At 37.9% G+C, this 18,386-nt stretch overlaps 1 protein-coding gene and 1 non-coding gene across 6 annotated transcripts in view; one reads left to right on the top strand and one right to left on the bottom strand.

Moving 5' to 3' along the window:
- RTN3 (reticulon 3) overlaps positions 1 to 18,386 on the bottom strand; it is a 64,989-nt gene that overhangs the window by 33,816 nt on the left and 12,787 nt on the right. For 2 of the 5 annotated variants that reach the window (XM_081532821.1, XM_081532822.1), the window contains one exon: positions 428 to 2,460. The exons of 1 other annotated variant lie outside the window; for it this stretch is intronic. In XM_081532821.1, coding sequence (XP_081388947.1) covers positions 428 to 2,460 — 2,033 coding nt within the window. Of the gene's footprint in view, positions 1 to 427; positions 2,744 to 12,479; positions 12,537 to 18,386 lie in introns of all 5 variants that reach the window. 2 more of the 5 variants (XM_081532820.1, XM_081532823.1) reach the window with 2 other exon arrangements.
- Positions 9,735 to 9,807, top strand: TRNAE-UUC (transfer RNA glutamic acid (anticodon UUC)). Its single transcript has one exon. It is a non-coding gene; the product is annotated as a tRNA-Glu (tRNA).

An 18,386-nucleotide genomic window follows, 5' to 3' on the forward strand; every position in this document is an offset into this window, starting at 1 on the left:
ACAAGGGCTAAGCAAAAAACCCAAGGGCTAAGCAGTGCTACTATTATGGAAATTTTATAATAATCTGTGTAAATAGGAGCGTAGTGATAGTCTTAAAAGTAGCAATCTCCCCTACAGTCAACGTATAATGAAAGGAAGACCTTGAAAAAACTGGACCATGACTTTTGTTTTCTTTAGGAGAATATTAATTTTAACAAGTAGTCTCCTGCTTTGGGAAACATTTGTATAAGAAAACCAAATCAAACAATCATTAAAAAAAAAATCTACCTTTCCCCATTATACATTATATTTTATTCTAGCTATAATTTAGTGATATAAATCAGAGACTAAGAAAAATGGCCCTCTAAATAATCAATCATAGCAGAATTAACCACATACAGTATTTCTTTTTTTTTCCACATGCAGTATTTCTAATGTAAACAGTTACCTGATAAGTCTGTCAGAAGTCTTGTTAGGACAGGCTTGTTTACCGGTTCCGTCTTGCTAAGGCTGGAAATAATCTTTACCGTAGCAGTTTCTTTGATAATAGTGGGCTTCTTGGAAATCTCAAGATCAGATCCAGTCTTGACATCTTTGTGTTCCAGGACATCATATGATCTCTGTGGCCAAGAAGATTCTGGAGCAAATGTTAAAGTCTGTTTGAATATTTCTTCAGGAGATTCTCCTTTATCCTGTACAGAAGCTGACTTCTCAACCTTCCTTTCACTCAGTTCTTTAAGTGCTTTGATTGTGAGCTGTTCTTGTTCTAAGTTGAGAGATGCTACTGGAGTACCTTGGGTAGGGAAAACTTCTAGAAACTCACTCCCATTTGTTTCTTTGCTTTGTTTACTGTATTTGCTTTTTATGTTTTTAATTTCAGAACCACCTGACTTACTCTCATGCAAAACATCTAGAGGAAGAGTTGTTTTAAAGTCCTTAGTTTCCTCTGATGTTGCTTCGAAGGTATTTCCTTCACCTTTACCTACTGTTCCTTTCTCTCTGGTTTCTGTGAAGGCCGCCATCAGGTCCTCTGGGGAAGAATCATCTATATGTTTCACATTTTTTTCATGCAACGACTCCAAATAGGCAGAGGTTGTCACACTTCGTGAGAGTTCTGTAGGAGATGCTTCTGAAGGGAGTTTTGAGTTCTCAGCTGCAACAGGCTTTTCAGGAACAGCTTCATGCTTACTACCTGACTGCTTCACTTCTGACGTGCCATTCTTATTAGATACTAATGAACATACTGCCTCACTTGGGCTCCTTTCAAGAGGATCAGGCCGATCTCGTCGTGGCTCAGAATCACTGACCGACCCTTCAAAATTTTCAGATGTTCTGTCTTTCTTATTACAACTGAGGATCCCTTTGACTTCTTCATCTGTTTTTACAACCAGACTTGGGATGGAAACAGGTTTTTCAGCCTGAATTTTGTTGCTCTCAAATGAATTATCTGCTGTGAGGTCCTCTATTACTGTGTCATCAGATTCACCAGAACTATCAGCCTCTGTCACTTCTCCCAACACAGAGGTCTGCCAGCTCATTCCACCTTTCAGGTGGCTGTCGGGTAAAACCACTTTATCTGCGGCCACTCCAGAACCAAGAGAGACACATTTCTCCAGTGGAGATCTAGGTAACTCTGAAAGTATGTCGTCTCTTTTCTGCACATTGTCTTGCACACCTTTGATAGTGACTTCCTGTGTGGAATCAAAATGGTCTGGCACAGCATTTTCCTGTGGGAGAGATGTTTCCACCCGGTCACCTGGTGATTTAGTGTCAGTAGTGCTTCCATTAACAGAACATACAGGAATTTTCTGAGTGTTCGTTTTAAGATTTACAACAGGAATTTCTGAATTATATTCACTCGTGCCAAGTCCTGTAGTTTTTGTGTTGTACTCAGATTTATCACTGTGCTGTTTTACTTGGGGAACCAAATCCCAAGTCAGTACTTCATTAGTAAAGTTATGCATATCATTCACACATCTAGATACCTCCTCCAATGCTGCAGTTGTGTGTGAAAACTGCCTGGTGAACAATGCAGAGGCTGGGTAACGCCCTGCTTCTTTCTTTCTCAGTGGAAATACTTTGTCATTAGATTCTGAAATGTCTGCAGGTGATTCTCTACCAGCATGCACTGCCCAGCTACCAAAATCATTTATGCTTTCCTTATATGCGTCTTTAAATTCTTTGTCAAATGCTGCTTTGTCAATAATTACTTCAAATGGTGATTCAGGGGAATCCTTTTCCATAACACCACCTCCTGAAGCTTCAAAAGGAGACAAGGAATATGGACAAATGCCTTCTGCTTTAGGCTGCTGGGTGGGTAGCTTCTGGGCTGTCAGCAAAGTGAACTTGTCATCTGCATCCAAGGCAGTTATATCATCCCTATTTGGTTCCTCATTTGGGTTCTTGGACTCTTGATCTTTATTTATCTGTTGTTCCATTTGACCAGCTTCCTTTGAGAGAAAAGCAGGATGACCCAGGAAGCTGAGTGGAACAGAAGGACGGTCACAGTGAACTCCTTGTGCAGCAGAAACTGGGGAGTCTTCTATGTCTTTACTGGTCCCCAGAGGCTTTTCCATCTTTTTCCTATCTAGAAGAGCCAAGCAGTCTTTTTCTTCTTGGGCTAAAAGAATCTGGCTGCCTAACATTTTGCTTTTTACTCCATGTAGTATTGTAAGGTCAGTGCTACATATTTCAGAAGATGAACAAAAGGAGGAAGTCATAATTTCTGAAGGTGGCTCATCAGAGCAAAGAGAGCTCAATCCCTCTGCGGCCAGAATTTGGAAAGAAAAACAATTGTTTACCAGGTACAATTATACATTAGCTAGTCAGGCCAAGCAGCATGCCTTTTATTTTTAAATTCACATATATATACACACACAGGATGTATATATACACACACATGAATATGTAACAAAACAGTGATCAACAGCTGTCCTATAAGACATGCATAAAACCGCCAGCAGTGAAACAGAAAAGGCTTATCATGCTACAAACTGCAAATGACAAAAAATTTTCATGACAAAATACTTGCTGCTAAGTCACTTCAGTCGCGTCCGACTCTGTGTGATCCCATAGACGGCAGCCCACCAGGCTCTTCTGTCCCTGGGATTCTCCAGGCAAGAATACTGGAGTGGGTTGCCATTTCCTTCTCCAGCGCACGCATGCATGCTCAGTTGCTTCAGTCGTGTCCGACTCTGTGCGACCCCATGGACAGCAGCCCACCAGGCTCCTCTGTCCACAGCATTCTCTAGGCAAGAATACTGGAGTGGGTTGCCATTTCCTGTCAATCTACATTTTCCCTTTAATGGTAAAGCATGAAGAAGGTTATAATAAAGATTGGATAATCTGGGGAAGTGTTTATTCCTTTTCCTTTGGTATTTAGTAGAGCTATTCAGCAGAAACAATGTAATCCATATAAAACAAACATATTATGAAGTACTGATACACTCTCATCTATGGGTAGAACAATTCAGAACACATCCCTTTTATAAAACCACTGGTAAGAGCCTGACTATCTGAAAAGGAAAACAAGTGACGAGAGTTTCTTTTTCCCCAAGAGATACAGCAGACCCCCCACCCTAAAAATCGGGCTAGAAGTACTCCATTCCATCCATAGGGAAGGTGGGCCCCAGGTAGAGAGGGCCTTAATGTTTTAAAGGGTACTGAAAATGTTGCTCTGTTCCAAAATCTCTTGTACCAACTTGTCAACTGAAAACTGAACTGTGTACACTGGTTTCCTTTATTAAGAAGAGTGAACTCCAGAAAATCTTTTAAAACAGAAAATACCCCCCTAAAAGCAATACATTAATTAGGTCTTATCAGTTTTTAATATCGCAGTAGCCACTGATTTACCACCCTGTTTTCCAACTCTCCAACCTAGCAAGTTTTTCACTGGAGAAAAGATCAGGACAACTGTCCCAAGGGCAAGCACCATCCTTTTCATACACTGTTGTATCTCTGGAGCTGGAACAAAGTAGGTCTTAAACAAAGAGTTCCAAATGAATGAATCAAAGATTCAGCTTGCTCAGGTGAGCCCTAAGTAGGCCTCAGGACAGAAATGCCTTCCTTGAGTGTGAATGAGCAATTGGGAAGATGTGAGAGAGAAAAACTTTTGGGATTACTTTTATTCAACTTATGTTTTTTCATTTGAGAAGCTGAATAATAATTAGACAAAAGCAAAATTATGACTTTACTCTATTCAAAATCATTTGATAAAGATGAAAAGAAATACTTAAATATCTTACTGCAAGAAACAAAATTCTACTATTACAAAAAAGTGTTTCCAAATGCCAGATAAAGTTCCTATATTTTAAAACATTACTGAAATCTGATGTAACAGGATCTCTGACCTTTAGCACAGTGTAACCGTAATCTGGGGGAAAAGTCTTTGTAAATTGAGAAAAAAATAGTTGAAGTTTGGTGGTACAAATTGTACCCATGAGATAGAAGTAAGCTATAATTCATATTTAGTTCTAATGCAGTAAACACGGCTTTGCATCTATCATTGTACAGTATGGATACACAGCAAGATTGATTAAGGATAAATGAAGCTCACCACTGCAGGTTAAAAGGTTTAAAGACCTGAAGTTTAAAGAACTACAGACTACATTAATATCAGAACATTCCACAATCTGAGCTATGTATTATTATCGAATTTACTGGTGAGTGTTTCTACCAGGAGACATTTAATGAACTAAATCTGGAATAAGGTAAAACTGGGACTCCCTCCCTTCAAACAGGAATGGAATCTTGAACAAAATTGACTCCACCTCTCATAGGGAATGCTCAGCTTATATGTTTTATAGAGATTGAGATTTCAGATGATTTAGACTTGTCATTTTACAGACACAAGTGGACAGAATGAATTAGTAATAATTCATTGTTAATTACTGAGTGCCACTATCATGTGCCTGGCACTGTTTTAGAATCTAGATTAAAAACCAGTGAACACAGAAAAAAATCCTTGCTTTTGTGGAGCTTACAGTACAGAGTGGGAGACAGAAAAGAAGCAAAATCAACAGATAAAATGATGATGATGATGATGGATTTGATGAAATGAAAAAGAAAGCAACTGATACTGGATGCTAATGAAAGAATGCACACACCTATTAGAAACGAAAAAAAGCACGGTAGGGAGCTTCCTGGTGGTCCAGTGGTTCAGACTTGATGCGGTCTCTGCCAGTAAGACCTGGTTGACAAACTAAGATCCCACAAGCCATATGGTGCAGCCACACACACACAAACAGGAGGGTAGAAATATTATATGCTTTGTCAGGACACAAAATTCTCAGTTTTCTAAGCCTTGTTTCTTTTCTAACTTCCTTGAACTCTTAATACTCCAGAAGTTTAGAATTAGGTATATAATAATCTGAGGTAAAAACTAGATTAGGTTAGAAATCTTATTCTCAGAATACCAAGTTCTGTACTGCATGCCATTACTTCTTGACAGACTTCATTTTACTGAAGATTCTTTAATATGACATAACTATTATATACACAAAAATAACTTTAATCATGTTCCCTAATAATAATTTTGTGACAATACTTGGAGCAGATAGTGTTTTCTGTGGGGACAGGTTTAGGGGCTAAACAGATTACGATGCTGCATTCTTTCCTCAGTAATTAGGAGATGCAGCTATTAGCTCTCATGACAGTCAATCAAGCTTCTCCACATGTAGCAAAGTATTTAGCATTTTTGCTTTAATTTTAATAATTATCTTGCTTAGAATTTCAGCAAATGGAAAGAAGTTCATTTGGCTAGTTGAAATTCTAACAAACTTGAACAGAGCTGACTTGTATCAAGACATGGAAAAAACTGGTCTGGAAGTAAAGTGCTTACAATGGTAAGAAAACATTAAATAAAACAAAGATCAGAATCTAATGGGTCTTTAGAAACTAAGCTCCATTGGCAGACTCTTCCAATTAGTCAGCATGACACTTAATAGTCATTACTCAGAAGTCTCCATTTACGTATATTATCTTAAACAAGACTAGGAAATTAAGTTGGTGATCATACTCTAAATATCCAGACCACTCCCAAACCCAAAATTGCTATTAAAAGTTGCAAAATCCTTTCATCACACTTACTAAATGGTGTGTGGCCTTGTCAGGTTGCTTAATACCATCTGAAAATTGGGATACTAAAGTACCTTAGAAAGCATCACTATGAACAAAGCTAGTGGAGGTGATGGAATTCCAGTTGAGCTATTTCAAATCCTCAAAGATGATGCTGTGAAAGTGCTGCACTCGATATGCCAGCAAATCTGGAAAACTCAGCAGTGGCCACAGGACTGGAAAAGGTCAGTTTTCATTCCAATCCCAAAGAAAGGCAATGCCAAAGAAGGCTCAAACTACCGCATAATTGCACTCATCTCACATGCTAGTAAAGTAATGCTCAAAATTCTCCAAGCCAGGCTTCAGCAATACGTGAACCGTGAACTTCCAGATGTTCTAGCTGGTTTTAGAAAAGGCAGAGGAACCAGAGATCAAATTGCCAACATCCGCTGGATCATCGAAAAAGCAAGAGAGTTCCAGAAAAACATCTATTTCTACTTTATTGACTACGCCAAAGCTTTTGACTGTGTGGATCACAATAAACTGTGGAAAATTCTGAAAGAGATGGGAATACCAGACCACCTGACCTGCCTCTTGAGAAACCTGTATGCAGGTCAGGAAGCAACAGTTAGAACTGGACATGGAACAACAGACTGGTTCCAAATAGGAAAAGGAGTACGTCGAGGCTGTATATTGTCACCCTGCTTATTTAACTTATATGCAGAGTACATCATGAGAAACGCTGGGCTGGAAGAAACACAAGCTGGAATAAAGATTGCCGGGAGAAATGTCAATAACCTCAGATATGCGGATGACACCACCCTTATGGCAGAAAGTGAAGAACTAAAGAGCTTCTTGATGAAAGTGAAAGAGGAGAGTGAAGAAGTTGGCTTAAAACTCAATGTTCAGAAAACTAAGATCACGGCATTTGGTCCCATCACTTCATGGGAAATAGATGGGGAAACAGTGTCAGACTTTATTTTTTGGGGCTCCATAATCACTGCTGATGGTGATTGCAGCCATGAAATTAAAAGACGCTTATTCCTTGGAAGGAAGGTTATGACCAACCTAGATAGCATATTTAAAGGCAGAGACATTACTTTGCCAACAAAGGTCTGTCTAGTCAAGGCTATGGTTTTTCCAGTGGTCATGGATGGATGTGAGAGTTGGACGATGAAGAAAGCTGAGCATCGAAGAATTGATGCTTTTGAACTCTGGTGTTGGAGAAGACTCTTGGGAGTCCCTTGGACTGCAAGGAGATCCAACCAGTCCATCCTAAAGGAGATCAGTCCTGGGTGTTCATTGGAAGGTCTGATGTTGAAGCTGAAACTCCAATACTTTGGCCACCTCATGCGAAGAGTTGACTCATTGGAAAAGACCCTAATGCTGGGAAGGATTGGGGGCAAGAGGAGAAGGGGACGACAGAGGATGAGATGGTTGGATGGCATCACTGACTCGATGGACATGGGTATGGGTAAACTCCGGGAGTTGGTGATGGACAGGGAGGCCTGGCGTGCTGTGATTCATGCGGTCGCAAAGAGTCTGATGCGACTGAGCAACTGAACTGAACTGAACTGAAAGCACCTAACTTAAGAATTGCTATGAGGATTAAACTGAGTTAATATATTAACTCAAAATTTTGATTGGAATAAGGCAAAAGCTCCATTTGACTAGAGAATCTTGCATGGAAATTGAAAAAGTTTCCCCTCTTCTATATCCAGAGTATTTTATCTCACAGAACAAGATGTGTCATTTTTAATTACTGCTACATATTGCTTAATATGGCTTGAAAAGAAAGAGTGAAAGTGAAAGCCACTCAGTTGTGTCCAACTTTTTGTGACCCCATGGACTGTAGCCCGCCAGGCTCTTCTGTCCATGGGATTCTCCAGGCAAGAATGCTGGAATGGGTTGCCATTTCTCCTCCAGGGGATATTCCAGACCCAGGGATCAAATCAGAGTCTCCTGCACTGCAGGTGTATTCTTTACCACTGAGCCATCAGGGAAGCCCAATCACAGGATGAAGAAACAACTTTTAACTGAATACTGTGTATATGTCAAGTTAATACTTTGAATTGAAAAAGCCTCTTCATATACTGTTTATTCTATCCTTCAAAATATCTTCTCTTATTCTCCAAACTGTCTTTTAGAAAAGGGTTTAGTACTTTTTTATTCAAGTGTTTTGTAACTTAATAATGAAAACACAATGTGATCTAGAAACAGGTAGCAATAATGAATGTTGTATATTACACTTCTTCCTTAAAAGAGTGAATAACTTAGGATTATGCTACAGTTACCATTTGGTTACTACCCCCGCCTCAGGAAATTCATTACTTTGAGTTGGCAACATAGAAAAAGCATACACATGAGTGAAGAAAGGGTGCCAGCCTGCAGTAAGCCACTAAGTTACGTTTTCACATACATACTATGCATATTCATACAAGGGTGGCTTGAAATATTCAGGTATAGGTTTTCCTACACTTGAATTTTCTCACGTTCACAAAACAAGAGGGAAAGACAAATTACCGTGCAAAACAGTATCAGCAACTTTCAGCCAAAGCATCAAAATAGGAAGTTAGCCAGCAGACACTTTGCAGCCAAGCTAGATCCTAAACAAAAAGTCTATTTTGTACAAAGAAAAATGTTTTGCTTTTGTTAAAAAAAAAAAAAAAAAAAGGCTGTAACTGGCAATTTTTTTTCTCAATGCTTGCCCCAAAGTTCAGTGTTTAACTTCCTATTCCAGATGCCTACTGCATTACTCAAATTATATGCAAATGTTCACTACTGCAAATGTGCTTCCAATTCTGGCCGGTGGATAGACCCTCCCTATAATCTTATTTTCACCCACTTTTCTTCCAATGTTTTCTACAGAAAATTGTAGTATTTTCCAGCCTCCACTTTTTATCAAAGATTTCAAAAGGAGAAACCAAATTTGATTTTGTGTCTGATGGAGGGAGTACATCCCCCAGATGATACTAAATTACATCACTAACAGCAATAATATGGTTAAAATGGTCATTTCTGCCTCTTGTGTTCTCATGATGTTAACATGACATCCTAAAAAACCTGTAAACCTTAAAATATCACTAATACATCATATTTACTGGAGGTAAAGGTTATATACATGGACTTCAGAGTCCTAGGTGTGTCATTTACTTGCTGGGTGACCTTGAGCAAGTTATTTCAGCATTTAAAACCCCAATTTCCTCAATTAGTAAAAGAAGCAGTACCTTTCCTCCATAAAATTGGTTGTAATGATTAAATGAGATGAAAAAGTACTAACCACAGTAAAAGCTCAAAACAAACAAACAGAAAACAACCCACCCCAAATGACCACATAAACTACATCTATACCTCTGTTAATATCCTTATTTAACAGTACAGAAAACATTAAAATTTACTCCCCTATTTTGAAATGCTCCAGGATTAAGCTGAAATTTAACTTCTGCTTGATGAATTAAAAAAAGGAATCAATAAGCAAAAGATTGGAAAGGACCTACTCAGGAATACAACTTACTTAAGAAGAACTGATTATTCTGCTGACATTCTCAACACAAATCTATTAGTTTTCAAAAAGCTTAACTTGTTAGCTTAAGTAGCTGTATACTTCAAAGTAGTACAACTTAATAAAGACCACATAATTTCCTTTTGAAAGATTTAACTGCCCCTTCTTCTCAGTCCAAATTAATGACAACTTCGGTAATTCCCTGGTGGTCCAGTGGTTAGAACTCAGCACTTTCACTGCTATGGGCCCAGGTTCAATCCCTGGTTGGGGAATCAAGATCCCACAAGCTTAGAAGCATGATCAAAACACAGAAAAAGACAAGTTTTAGTACATGCCTCTGCTTGATATATTTCAAGATTAAAAATGTCATTCTTAAGTATGAAAATGTCATTTTTAATTACTGCTACATATTGCTTAATATGGCTTGAAAACAAAGAGTGAAAGTGAAAGCTGCTCAGTTGTGTCCAACTTTTTGTGACCCCATGGACTATAGCCTGCCAGGCTCCTCTGTCCATGGAATTCTCCAGGCAAGAATACTGGAGTGTGTGGTCATTCCCTTCTCCAGGGGATCTTCCCAACCCAGGGATCGAACCCAGGTCTCCCTCATTGCAAGAGGATTCTTTACCAGCTGAGCCACCAGGGAAATCCTAATATGGCTTGGACATATACAAGCAAGGCACAATTCTCCAAGGCTAAATGGCTGAGGGATATGGAAGCCAGAGACCGATTAACTGGGTTAGTGCCAGTGATGGACTCAAAGGTACCTGCTGGCGACAGTCACTCTGAAAGGCCTGCAGCTGTGTGGAACTGGTCCTAGCTATTCTCTCCAGGGGGTTTAATCCAGTTAACTAAGTACACCAACAACTTCCTTTCCCTTGCTTTTATTAAGGCAGACTAGAAGCTACCAGTCTTGGCCACCCTAGAAGACACCTAATCACTTGCCAAAGAGTACCCTCAAAAAACTGAATCAGCTGATCTCTAGATGCCAATGAAATAGAGCACCAACTGGGTTGCTTTTCCATTATGTCTTTTTTGCAGGAGAAAATGCTAGTAAATTGGAACACCTTCAGGGATATGACATTTTTAACTGCTTTTTTACAATACAATACCCTTTTAACAATAACATACCCTGAATCTTCACTGGTCAAAATAACTATAAAAGGAAGAATGACAAATCTATTTTTTTTTTAGCAAACTCTCATAGTCACTGTGAAACTGAAACCTACTTGAACGTTTGTTTTAACTAGAAAAATCCCTTTTATTTACCTCTGTTTTGAGTGTGTATGTAATTTCTCCTAATATGGATTAAAGTAATTTTTTAAACTATGACATATCTTCTCAACATTCTATATATTAGGCATGTTGTGATTAGGTTGTATTGTCACACTATTTAGGCTATCAATTATTTCCTTTCTATATGAAAAAACTGACTATGAAGAAAGTATCTTAAAAGATCTGAAATACTTCAAGAAAATATAATTATTTGTTCTATTTACACTATATTTTTAACTGACATCCTCCAGAATAGAATAAATGTAATATCTATTTGCCTAAATTATTAAATTTCTCATGAGAAAAAAAATACCCTTAAAAATGTAAATCTGGTTGGGTTCTAGATGTTGAGGATCAATTTGTATGTTTATTTTCTAACATTCACAAAATACCTATCTTTTAATATAAACAGGTTAATTTCAAAGGTCATGATTTGACCCAGAAGATATCCAAAGTCACACAGTGAGGCACATTATAGAAGAGCTGGGGACTCTAATGCTATCAGTCTGAACTGAATGCAATAAACTGTCTATCATGTTTCCCAAGAAGCAGATCAGACTCTGAAAAAAACTTTTACTACGTTTATCCCATTAGGTTTTTTATTCTTACAAGGTGAAAGTCTTGACAATAAACTCTTTGAACAAGGCTTCTTAGACCTATCTGCTAAGTCACTTCAGTCGTGTCCGACTCTGTGCGACCCCATAGATGGCAGCCCACCAGGCTTCCCCGTCCCTGGGATTCTCCAGGCAAGAACACTGGAGTGGGTTGCCATTTCCTTCTCCAGTGCATGAAAGGGAAAAGTGAAAGTGAAGTTGCTCAGTCGTGTCCGACTCTTAGTGACCTCATGGACTGCAGCCTACCAGGCTCCTCCATCCATGGGATTTTCCAGGCAAGAGTACTGGAGTGGGGTGCCATTGCCTTCTCCGAGACCTATCTAGTGAGTTTAATTATCTTTTTCAAAATAATGATTTTCCGTTGACTAATCCCTGAGGTGGAGTACAAGAGCACAAATGAAACAGCACTTTTTTTTTAGTGCAAATCGAAGCAGCACAAACCACATTCTCTTCCATATAGCTATCAACTCTGATTCCCTTCCTTACTGGTTGATAGAGTAAAAACAAACCCCCCAAAACACCATAATTTAATCTCCAGGAAAACAAGCCTTACTTGCCAAAAATTCAACCAACTTGTTCAGTGTTCCTAGGCAATTTGGAACTGGCCTAGCTCTTGGGACGAATCTCAGATAAGTCCACACTAAAGTATTCTAGCTAGAATGGTATGTTAGTTCAGTGGAAGCACACTTTTATACAGCTTTCCCAAATCCACTACCTCTCCAAACAAGTTAGATAACTGCAAATCACCAGGCTGAATGCATTCTGGAGGAAGTGTTTTCTGAGCTGCAGTTCTCTCTACTCCAAGTTCTGTGGGCAAGTTTTTAATTTTTAAAATACTCAAAGTTACACCTAAAGCTTATGCTATGTTAAAGGGTCCACCCAGCCTCCTTCTATTTTAATGAGCTTTACGAGAAAGTCATTAGGAGTTGCTAACTTGTATTTAGTTTTTATTTTAGGGAATTTGGGGGCAACAGAAAACTCGTGCCTCATTTCCCCAGTTACAGCCTCTTTCTCAACATTTTTCTTTTATTAATGCACACAAAAAATGACAGACTTGCCTTGTGAGGTCGAAAATAGAGATACAGGCTGAGAGGAAGAGGAAGAAACAAAGGAATCTGAAAGAAAATATACAGCGTGAGAATTTGACAACCTCACATAGGAATTTGAACTTTAACTTTTTTTTTTTAATTTGGCAAAGCATCGTAATTTCACTGGGTTTAAGGAAGAGGGGAAAACCCAAATCTATATTTCCAATTACTGTTTTCACTCACCTGGCAGCAAAACCTTATTTCATTTTCAAAATGCATTTCTAAAAGTTAATCAATTCAATTTTTTCTGTCAGATATTCTCACCCACAAAGGAAGAAAAGAGGAACCCCTAGAATTTTTAAATAATCTCAAGAAAGATAATGCTCCCCTGCAACTTCATGCGGGAAAGAAAAAATAGGTATCTGAGTACTAACTGATTTTCCTGAAAATCATTTTTAACTTCATTTTGAGAAGTTAGCCATGAATATAAGCATTTAAACATATATAGTTGGCAAATATGTAAAACTGACCCTGAATAATGAAAAAAAAATTTTAAATCACAATTAATCCACTGGGAAAAACAGGACGAACATAAGAAATCTCCTACCTCTAAAACTGGGACTTACATTTCTCTAAATTTGGCAACATATATCAAAATTTTAAATGCATAGACTTCCCCTACCAACCCCTGAGCATATCCTTTAACTTGGTAAATGTATCTGCATACATAGACAAAGACATGTACATCAGTGAGGATATTCATAAGAGCGCTAGCTATAAATACCAGAAATAATCTAAATAACCATCGATAAAAGTCTAGTTAAATAGTCACCTCCAGATAATGGAATACTTGCTGCTACAAAAAACGATGAGGTATAGCTATGTATGTTTATATATTAAATTGAAAAGCAAAGTACTGAAGTGCATACAGTGTGCTTCCATTTGTTAACTGGCAACAAAAGGAACTTGGAGGTCCAGAGCAGGAGGGAGATTTGATTTTCATTACAACCTTTGGCCTTAAAAAAAAATTAAACAAAGAATATAAATTGCCTTCAGTAAAAATGGAAAAAAATTAATAAAACAACATGTGAAAAACAAAACCCTGAAAAAGTACCCCTAAGTATACTGATCTTTACTTAACTCCTTTTTTTCTTGTAATTATAAAAATGTTTTCACAAATATCAGAAATATACTTAAAATGAGGAGATTGCTTTAAAGGACTGGGCCATTGCTATATCTGTAAGTCCTAATCTAAACACAACACAGGGAATATAGCCTATGTCTTATAGGAACTACAAATGGATTTTAACCTTTAAAAATTGTGAATCATTGTATCGAACATCTGTAATTTACATAATATTGTTCGTGAACTATACTTCAATTAAAAAAAGAAAACTGTTTAGTCGACAGATACAGAGCATGATAACACCAAGGCAGAACTTAGTGGACAAGAGGCAGTAATTTGGTAACTCAAGACCAGAATTTTAAAATTCACTGTTTTTTAATTATCTTAAAATTAAGCATCACATTTACTCCTACCATTGAAAAACAGTACTCTTTTCTTTCTTAAAACAAACATTTCTATTTCTTTAATGTTTCCAAATGGGTTAATGTCTGTATGCAATTATCTTCAACATTAAACCTCTGCCAACTGAATAAACCTGAAAATCCAAATGCTAAGTAAGACTGATGCTAAAAAAGATCCCATGCACCTACCTTTTCATTTCCACCTGACACCCTACTAATGGAAAATTTCAACACACAAATTTTCATGCAACAGCATCTATTTTGACACAGGACACAGATAACCAGAAGTAGTTTGCAACAATATTCCAAGAGCTCTTCTAACTTACAAAACCATATTGTATTCATATGCCATATTGATGTGGACAACTGCACCCAAAAAAGGTGACCTTAATTCACAAATACTAATAATTAAATCAAATATTATCTACAAGTAATTAGGTCTAGGCACTGTAACAGTGCAGAGATGATGGCTGTGCCCACAAGCAACTGAAAAAGACAAACCAGTAAAAGTGTTTGCATTATGGGAAGAATTCATACAGCAGAGGCAGAAGAGATGATATTCATCAGGTGAACAAGATAAGGGAAGGCAGTCTGGAGAGAAGGAACATCTGGTCAGATTCCAAATAGCTTTAAATATCATATAATGAAATTTGAATTATATCATATGATGTGTAATGAGGAATCACTGAAGGTAAGGGGTTGACAATATCCCATGTGTTTTAAAGAACTCTGGCAGCAGGGTAAAGTGAAAATGAAAGTTGCTCAGTCGTGTCAGACTCTTTGCAATCCCATGGACCACAGAGTCCATGAAATTCTCCAGGCCAGAATACTGGAGTGGGTAGCCTTTCCCTTCTCCAGGGGATCTTCCCAACCCAGGGATTGAACCCAGGTCTCCCACATTGCAGGCGGATTCTTTGCTAGCTGAGCCACAAGGGAAGACCAAGAATACTGGAGTGGGTAGCCTTTCCCTTCTCCAGGGGATATTCCCCACCTAGGAATTGAACCGGGGTCTCCTGCATTGCAGGCGGATTCTTTACCAACTGAGCTATCAGGGGTAAAGTATGGACTTAATTGAAAAGCTACTGCATAATCTTGGCAAGACATGAGGGCTTAAACTAAGGCAGTGAGGATGGGAATGAGGGGATGGATACGACAGGAAAGAATGGACAGGATTTTGAATCACTGGATGTTGGAGACTGGAGAAGCAAAAGTCAAAGGACTGAAGAACTACATGAAACGTGGCTGGCTAGGGTATGAGGAAGAATTCTTTGTATTAATTTCCTCTAAGAAATAAGCTGTCTAAGGCATATCTACGACAAAGTTTTATCCTTGAAAAGCTATGACAAACCTAGACAGCATATTAAAAAGCAGAGACACTACTTTGCCAACAAAGATCTGTATAGTCAAAATTATGGTTTTTCCAGTAGTCATGTATGGATGTGAGAGTTGGACCATAAAGAAGGTTGAGCACTGAAAAATTGATGCTTTTGAACTGTGGTGTTGGAGAAGACTCTTGAGAGTCCCTTGGACTGCAAGGAGATCAAACCAGTCAATCCTAAAGGAAATCAATCCTGAATATTCATGAAGGACTGATGCTGAAGCTGAAGCTCCAATACTTTGGCCATATGATGCGAAGAGCTGACTCCTTAGAAAAGACCCTGATGCTGGGAAAGACTGAAGGCAGGAGGCAAAGGGGATGACAAAAGATGAGAAGGTTGGATGGTATCATCAATTCAGTGGACGAGAGTTTGAGCAAGCTCTGGGAGATGGTGAAGGATGGGAAGCCTGGCATGCTGCAGTGCATGGGGTTGAGAAGAGTCAGACACAACTGATCAACTGAACAACAACAACAAAGGCATATCTTATATAGTCAAAGCTATGGTTTTTCTAGTAGTCATGTACGGATGTGAGAGTTGGTCCATAAAGAAGGCTAAGTGCTGAAGAATTGATACTTCTGAATTGTGGTGCTGGAGAAGACTCTTGAGAGTCCCTTGGACTGCAAGGAGATCAAACCAGTCAATCCTAAAGGAAATCCAACCTGAATATGCATTGGAAGGACTGATGCTGAAACTCTAATACTCTGGCCACTAGATGCACAGAACTGACTCACTGGAAAAGACCTTGATGGGACAAAGATTGAAGACAAAAGGAAAAGGAGGCAGCCGAGGATGAGATGGTTATATAGCATCACAATTCAATGGACATGACTTTGAGCAAACTCTGCGAGGTGGTGGAGGACAGAAGCCTGGCATGCTACACAGTCCATGGGGTTGCAAAGAGTCAGACATGACTTAGCAACTGAACAACAAAAAGGAATATCTAAGTGGACACTGTTTACCAATATGAACAGGCTCAGGAGACAAGTAAGGGTTATAGATAAATATCCAGGAGCTAACACCTGGGTGAGAACTGACACCACCCGAATGAATTTGTCCAGGGAGAATCAAAGAGGTGTTAACAATGGAATCTTGAGATACACGACCAATATTTACAGAGACTCAAAGAAGAATCACTAGTGAAGGAGACAGAAAGGAGTCAATGTGTTTTGTCACCTGAAGAAAGCTTTAGAGAATGATTAACAGAGTTAAAAGCCAAGGCGTGGTGAAGACTTTGAAACGGGTCACTGAACTTAAGTAATCAAGTAACTCAGCACTGATAACTCTATGGTTAGAGGGATGAGGGGGCCAGCCACTGAAGACTGAGTGAACAGAAGTTTAAAAAGCACTGAAAGCAAGTGTGCAAAGTATGGATGATAAACAGAAGAACTAAAAACTGGGCAGCAGCTAGAGGGAGAGGTAGAGTTGACAGATTTTTTAGGAATAGAAATGACAAGTGTATTTATATAGAGAAAGGCTCAAGGAGAAGGAAAAAGACTGAATATGAAAAAGAAGCAGTATTTGCAGGAAAGAAGTCCAGGAAGTTGCTAGAAGATAAGGGATAAAAGACCACAAGTGGATCTGATGAAACCTAATTCCAATATGTAATCAGACTTACAACTAAAAGAATAAATCTGTGCCTATATGTAGTTATAAGACTGCTCATCAAAAACATTAAGGAAATTTAATAAAACTTACTAGGGACTGCTTAAATAGGTTTTAGTATATCCATACAGTGGGATATTATTCATTAAAAATTATACTGTAGATGAGAATTTATTCATACTAAATGATGCTGATAATACAACGAATAAAAAAGAGCATTACAAAAGTAATTTAAATAATGTGACCCCATTTCGGTAAAAAATACAAATTCATTTAAGAAGAAAAATGGATAATGATATTTACTCTCTGCTGCTGCTGCTGCTGCTAAGTCACGTCAGTCATGTTCGACTCTATGCGACCCCATAGACAGCAGCCCACCAGGCTCCTCCGTCCCTGGGATTCTCCAGGGTAGAGGGATTATGAGTTTTTTTTCTTGCTTCTTTGAGTTTTTGAATATGAGGAACATGTATTATTTCAAGAGGTTATTGTTATAAAATGAAAGGATATGCTACCCATTGATTTTTAATTTTCCTTATGTTTTTGTTTACTAAATTTTCTATTATGAACATACATTTTTCTTATAATGCCTAACACATACTTGTGCTTCCCACCTACATGAAACGGATTAGTTACCTTAGAGGGAGAAAAAGGACACCTAAAATAGGATCTCTAGCAGGTCTCTCAATGAAACTGTTTAGTGAATAATCTTACTAGTCTTTATTTACACCACTGGATTTTCAATCTTCATAATACTTTAAGCTGCAACAAACTGTCAGAACTACAACCAACCAACAAACAAAAAACCTCTGAAAACAGAGCTTCATTTCACTTACAGAGTTCCAAGTGTCTATGACAGACACTGAATTAAGTATTTACATACATATTAAATCAAATCCTTACAAAAACTGAAGCTTATAAATATTAGAATCAAGATATAAACCTGGTCTTTTGAAAGCCAATGCTTCTTCTCTGTCTATCTACCAGCCAGATCACTTGTCTCTTTTGCTGTTCTATAATGTATGTGCTACTTATCCGAAAATTTACAAATCAAGTTTATGTACACATATGTATACATATTTTTGTGGTGGTTATACTATATATATATATATATATATATATATATTCAGTTTATTAATTTAATTACATACGAACTCAGAATCAAATTATACAAAGTAATACACTTAACATTTAAAAATACGAAGTAATACAGTTCAATTATATGAAGTAATACACTTAACATTTAGAAATACTGCTTTGTTTCCATTAACATTTCATGAATTAATTTTATTTAACTTTTCACATGTATCTTCTGCGTACATGTGCATCTTTATCATGATAGGGTACTTTTTGAGTAAATGATTTTGAGTAAATAATTTTAAGTAATGAGAAAAGTTGAGCAATAGACTTTTCCAGAGCCCCGATCCTCTCT

Source organism: Giraffa tippelskirchi, chromosome 10 (assembly GCF_054371585.1).
Source record: "Giraffa tippelskirchi isolate mGirTip1 chromosome 10, T2T-mGirTip1v1.2.pri, whole genome shotgun sequence".
NCBI classification, from domain to species: Eukaryota; Metazoa; Chordata; class Mammalia; order Artiodactyla; family Giraffidae; genus Giraffa; species Giraffa tippelskirchi.